Below are 6000 nucleotides of genomic sequence, written 5' to 3' on the forward strand. Positions count from 1 at the left end.
AACCTTTATGTCTACTTGGTCTTAGATGAGGAAAGGAGAGGACAGAAGAGGAATAGCAGCTCTAGTTCCTTTTGACTTTCTAAAGCATTTAAAGAAAGTGACATCATTTTATAACACAAAATTCACAAACTAGTATTAGGAGCTGATGTACTCTAGGATATAACAACAAAAATAATAATGGACTAAATTGAACAGAAAAAAAAACAGCTAGTGAAGGAAACATATGTGGCACATCTGTCTTTATAGTTGTTCTCACTGATTAACAAGAAGAATTATTATTAAGAAAAAAAAAAAAAGCATCTTTCTAGATTAGGTTGTCTAGAATTGTGACCTCCTGGCTAAATCTGACATGCAAAGCATGTACCATTTTCTCTAGCCTACAGAAAAACCTCCCCTAATCACACTCTAGGTCAGCAATGAAAAGATCTCTAGAAAGTGGGCAAGATTCGATACCAGGCAAGAGAAACAAAAGACAGACGCTCAGTATAGAGGAGATAAAGTTGGTAATACAAAGCCATTCTTTGGGCTCTCAGAGAATAACTGAGAGGAGAAATAGTCACCGGGTCTGAACCTCTAGGAGTATAATAATCTTAAAAATTAAACACAACTCATCTTATTTCTGAAAGGGAGAGAAAGATTAAGTATAAAGACAGATTTGTCCATAAGGAAAAAAAAAAAGTATAAGTCAAGGTATGTGGTGGGAATGAGTGGAGAATTTACCTCAGATTGCTGGAGAGAGTGCCTCAGGATGTCAACATCAGTTTCAGTGCTGTATTCCTCTCTGTTCAGAATAAGACTGGTTCTACCAACCCAGGCTCTTAGATCCTCAAGTTTGCCTTCTAGTTCCTTGTGCTGGTTTAACACTGTGGTCTAGGAAATAGACAGCAGGTCAGACTATAACTCTCCAGAGCTACCCAGGCTTTAAAAACAAGGCAATAGGGCAGGAGAGATGCCTGGATTCAAATTCAGTTGCTTTATTAGAACCAAACCTGAATTTGGTTCTTAGCACCCTAGTACCTAGAACAAGCTCACTACAACCTGTAACTCAAGTACTAGGGGATCTGGTACCTTCCTTCTGGTCTCTGTTGGTACCAACACTCATATACATAAGTCCCTAGTATACACATACATAATTAAAAATAATCTTAAAAAAAAAAAACAAAAACATAACAGCCAAGTGCAGTGGTGCATGCCTATAATCACAGCACTCTGGGAGGCAGAGGCAGGTGAATCTCTGTGAATTCGAGGCCAACCTGGTCTACAAAGTGAGTCCAGGACAGCCAAGGCTACACAGAGAAACCCTTTCTTGAGAGGAAAGAAAAAAAAAAAATCACAGAAAACAACCACTCCCAAAACTAAAACCAAGACACTACCTTTTTCACTTCCATGACATTCTGGAGGTGGAGGAATCTGGAACTCCAAGAGTCACTAACAGAGTCTAGAGACTTCTGAAGGTTCTTGGCATCTTTCTCTAATGCCTTCAACAGCTGAGCAGGTACTTCTTTCGGCTGATTGATAACAATCTGATCCACACACTCCAATTCCTGATTCACCATGGTGGACAGCTCTCTTAATTCCTGGTCTAACACCTGAGGGGACACAGAGTAAAGTTACCTACAAAATCAAGAGTTGTGCTATGCCTGGAGATCAGTGGTAGAGCATGTGTCTACTTGGCTTGAGGTCTAAATTCAATCCCTAGTGCAGAGTAGCAATTTTGCCTTCTGGGAATTAGCTGCAAACACATTTGTTAGCTCATTTTATGTCTACATAGGATTTAGGGCTTAGGAATGGTTGCTATGTAGGTTCCTTAGTTTAATCACTAATTAAGTCACATTCCTCAGTATTGAACAATATGGATTGTTTTGTCTGAGGCCACCAAACTGAAATGGGTGAGTAGTCAGGATTTGGATTCAGGTTTCTAACTCAGTGTGGTACTTTGTCCACTACTCTTTGACTTCTCTCTAAGACCATCAGTTTTCCTTTTTCCAGGCAGCTGACATGTAGAAGTAGTGTGCTTCAAGGAAACTTAACTAAAAAGATGACTCTTTCGATCCAAATTCTAAGGACAAAGAATGTAAAAATACCTGGAAATAGTCTTCCAAGTCAGCTGTTCTATAAGATCCTTACTCCTCAGCAGAGAGGCCAGCAATGGGCAGTGGAAAAGTGTAATAGTGCTTTGGGGTATAACCTTACATCCCTTTTAGCTATACTACCTATACCACATATTGGATATTGGCAAACTGTTGCAGGTTCTATCATCTTTATTTTGGCTTCCAATTTCAATGAGGACTCATTTTCCTTTTCAAGGCTGCCTTTCTATTCTTTCTATGTTCTTAAGAGCCCAAATACTAGTTATTACCAATTTATCCTCCCTTATCTTCTCCAAAATCCACTGAAAATATTCCTTAGTCACTCTACGTCCTCAAGCTGGTGTCCCACCTCTTTGCCTGTAATACAAACACTTCTAGAAGGAATGACATTCAGTAATCAGCTGTCATCTAGTTGATGTCTCACACTCCATAGAAACTGTTTGTATCAAGGTCATCTATGAATTAATCTTCACTGGACTCAGTATTTCTACCCTCTGTTCTTCCTAGAGGTCTTTTTCTTTGGTTTCTGTAAGGCCAGTGTTTCTTGGTGTTCTTTGAAAAACTGAAATAGGACTGGGGATATGTAAGTAGTATGTAGGAGCACTTGCTTGAGGAAGCATAAAGACCTAAGTTCAAATCCTATAGTTCCACATAAACACCTAGGCATGGCCATGAACACACGCAACCCTAGCACTGCAGAGAGATGGGAAGCAAGAAGATTGCTGAGGTTAGCTAGCCAGCATCCTAGCTCCGGGCTCAGTGGAAGACCCTGTCTAAAGGGTGTAAGATAGAGGGTGGCAGAGTAGGACAAGGAAATGTCTATGGCCCACTTGTGAGTGCACACAGGCATGTACAAACCACACATGTGCATGTACACATATATAAAAGGAAATAGAAGGAAAAACAAACCACTGAAACCAACCAACTAACCAACTAAATATAGCTGGTTATACTCCTGAAATCATGAATCAGTTTTTGATTTAACAAACAAACAAACAAACAAACAAAACACACACACAAAGCATGTGCAGGCCAGAGGACAACTTGGGGTACTGTCATCAGGAGCGCCATCTACTGCCTTTCAACCAAGATCCTTCACTGGTTGTAGCCCACCTATTAGACTAACTGCCTTAGGAACCCTAATTCTGCCTTCCCAAAGCTGGGATTTACAAGTGTGCCCCAATGGGCCTTGCTGCTGTTTTTGTAAGACAGGGTCTCACTATGTAGTCCTAGATGGCCTGTCACTAAGTAGACCAAGCTGGCCTGAATCTTATGATCCCTTTGCCTCTTTCTCTTGGTGGAAGAATTACAGGCACATACTCACAGACCCAACCTCAAATGTAAGTAAAACACTGCTGGTTTTCCCAGCAGAAAAGCAAAAGCATTACAGGGCTGGAGAGATGGCTCAGCAGTCAGAGCACCTACCTGGTGCTGGGCAGCTCACAACTACCTGTTAACTCTAGCTCCAGATGATCCCAGCTATGGCCTCCACAGGTACCTGCACCTACTACCACAAAAACACACATATACATAACAGTAGAATTTATTATCTCATATTGATGGAAAGAATGTCCTTATAGCTCAGTTCCTAGAGATGTTGTACCTTTTCAATGTTATTATTAATGTTAAGAGTCTTTGAAATGATATAAAAACACATTTATGTATTTATTTATTTATTGATTGATTGATTGTGTTTGCATGTGTTACAGTGCAATCACAGTGTGAGGGTCAGAGAACAACTTGCAGGAATATTTAATTTTCTGCTACTACAGAGGTCCTGGGGATTGAACTCAGGTTATCAGGCTTGACAGCAAGTGCCTTTATCCAGCGAAATGTCTCACTGACACAAATGGTGATTCTGAATTGCCTAAAAAGTTGCAGAGGTGGGTGTGATAAATATAGGTTTCACTAAGGTGATGGGTTGGGCCATACCGTTGGGAAATCATTCCCATTATCATCATTAGGTCTTTGTTTCCCGTGGATGAATGGGTCAAATCATGGGAGGTAGAATGAAAACGAAGCCAGGGTCAATCACTTTCATCTAATCCTATGACTCAAAAAAGAACCCTTACCTTCAACTGTGTCTACCTACAGAGTCTAAGCAGATGCTTTCTTCAGAAGATAACCTTTAGTCTGTAGGAAAAAAGCCTATGTAGCTGCTATGCTCTGAAACAAGTTGGCAATCTGTAGGCCTAACTGCTTCTTATACTTTAAACAACTTACAACCCTATTTACATATGCATATTTACCTGTTTTCTGGTGTTACTATAAAGGAGGGGCCTTTAGGATTTATGCCATGTGACTCACATTTCTGTTTAACTTCACCCACTGAATTTTGGGAACTAGCATTCTCCAGTTAGTTAAAAATCAGACCTTTTTTTTCTTTAAAAAAATATTTATTTCTTATTATTAATTTATGTGTATGTGTATGTATGGAGGCCAGAAGAGGGTATCAGATTTCCTGGAGCTGAAGTTACAGGTTGTTGGCTCTGATTCACTTGACATGGTTACTGGGAACTGAATCTGAACCTCTGTCAGAGCAACATGTGCTCTTAACTGCTGTGCCATTCTCCAGGTCTCCCCCCGCCCCCCACCCCCACGCATTAAGTACTCTAGTTGGCTATCTGTCCTGGTGCTCACTAAGTATGTTAGGCTGGCCTCAAACACGTAGAGATCCTACTGCCTCTGCTCTCTAGTGCTGGAATTAAAGGCAAATATCACCATGCCCAGTTTACTTCAACTTTCTTAACCAATCACACTGCTTTTGATCTTAACTGCAATAAATTAAAGATCATATAGGTAGCACATGTCCATCCAAAGTATATTCAAATTTGCCTCTTAAAAATCTTACCTGTTGTAGGCCTGCATAACCTACAAATACCTAACAAGAAGTCTAAGATTTTTTTTTTTTTTTTTTTAATGGGAGAGAGTGAAAGGCAGGTTCTTGAAATCTTCAGGGCAGCAAGAGGCCACCATCTAGAAGCCAGGGGGCATGGAGGAATGCTTGGGAACATACCTCGGCTTGGCACAGTAGATCCTGAAGCCCTGCCACATTAAGCTCCAAAGGTTGGATCTGTTTGGCTCTCATTTCAATGTCCCTTAACAGAGACAGATAGGATACCAACTTCTCATCATGTTCTAAACAAAGTCGCCGGGTGAAAACATTCTGTGGAACCCAAAGAAAAACTCATTAAGCTCTGTTGTTTTCCTTAAAGTCAGCTTCTAAAGTAGGTGGGTTTTTGTTAGTCAAACAGAAAGAAGCAATTTTAGCTACACATAAGGCAGGATGAAATATGTAATTGTCTGAACCATTTCTAAGATACAGACAAAAGTGATTTTATTGATTTCCTCAGAAATCGCTTCAATATTTCAAATTGGCCTCAGTGTTCATTTTTTATTTTAGAATTCTCAGGCTAGAGATAGATCTTGGCAAGATATCGACTACATAGCAAGTCCTGGGTTCAGTGCTAGAATCACAAAAATCAAAAACAATAAACAGAAACTCTTGGAATTTTAGAATGACATTCACAGGCAATGCCTAATTTTCCAACAACTATATTATAGATGATAAATGAATTAACAACTTAAGAGAAATAGCTAACACCTTAAATAAATATGTATGTATTTGTGTGTATGCAATTATACATGAGTGACTTTTATATCCAGCTAAGAATTAAAGAATCAAGCTAGTGTTGAAGATTCGACTCAGCAGAAGTAGAGAGCACTTGCCTAGATAGCACTAAAGCTACTCATATCTTTTTTCTTTTTTTCTTTCTTTTCTTTCTTTCTTTCTTTCTTTCTTTCTTTCTTTCTTTCTTTCTTTCTTTCTTTCTTTCTTTCTTTCTTTCTTTCTCCTTCCTTCCTTCCTTCCTTCCTTCCTTCCTTCCTTCCTTCCTTCCTTCCTTCCTTC

General features: G+C 39.5%; 1 protein-coding gene across 5 annotated transcripts in view; it reads right to left on the reverse strand.

The window, feature by feature from the left end:
• Positions 1-6000, reverse strand: part of Macf1 (microtubule actin crosslinking factor 1) — a 327638-nt gene that overhangs the window by 113586 nt on the left and 208052 nt on the right. The window contains exons 37-39 of one of the 5 annotated variants that reach the window (XM_055610792.1): positions 5107-5256; positions 1374-1589; positions 721-870 (exon numbers count right to left, since the gene is read on the reverse strand). The exons of the other annotated variants lie outside the window; for them this stretch is intronic. Coding sequence (XP_055466767.1) covers positions 721-870; positions 1374-1589; positions 5107-5256 — 516 coding nt within the window. The remainder of the gene's footprint in view (positions 1-720; positions 871-1373; positions 1590-5106; positions 5257-6000) is intronic. 5 annotated transcript variants of the gene reach the window in all.

This window comes from Psammomys obesus, unplaced genomic scaffold (genome assembly GCF_907164565.1).
Source record: "Psammomys obesus unplaced genomic scaffold, mPsaObe1.curated_primary_1811, whole genome shotgun sequence".
Classification (NCBI taxonomy): Eukaryota; Metazoa; Chordata; class Mammalia; order Rodentia; family Muridae; genus Psammomys; species Psammomys obesus.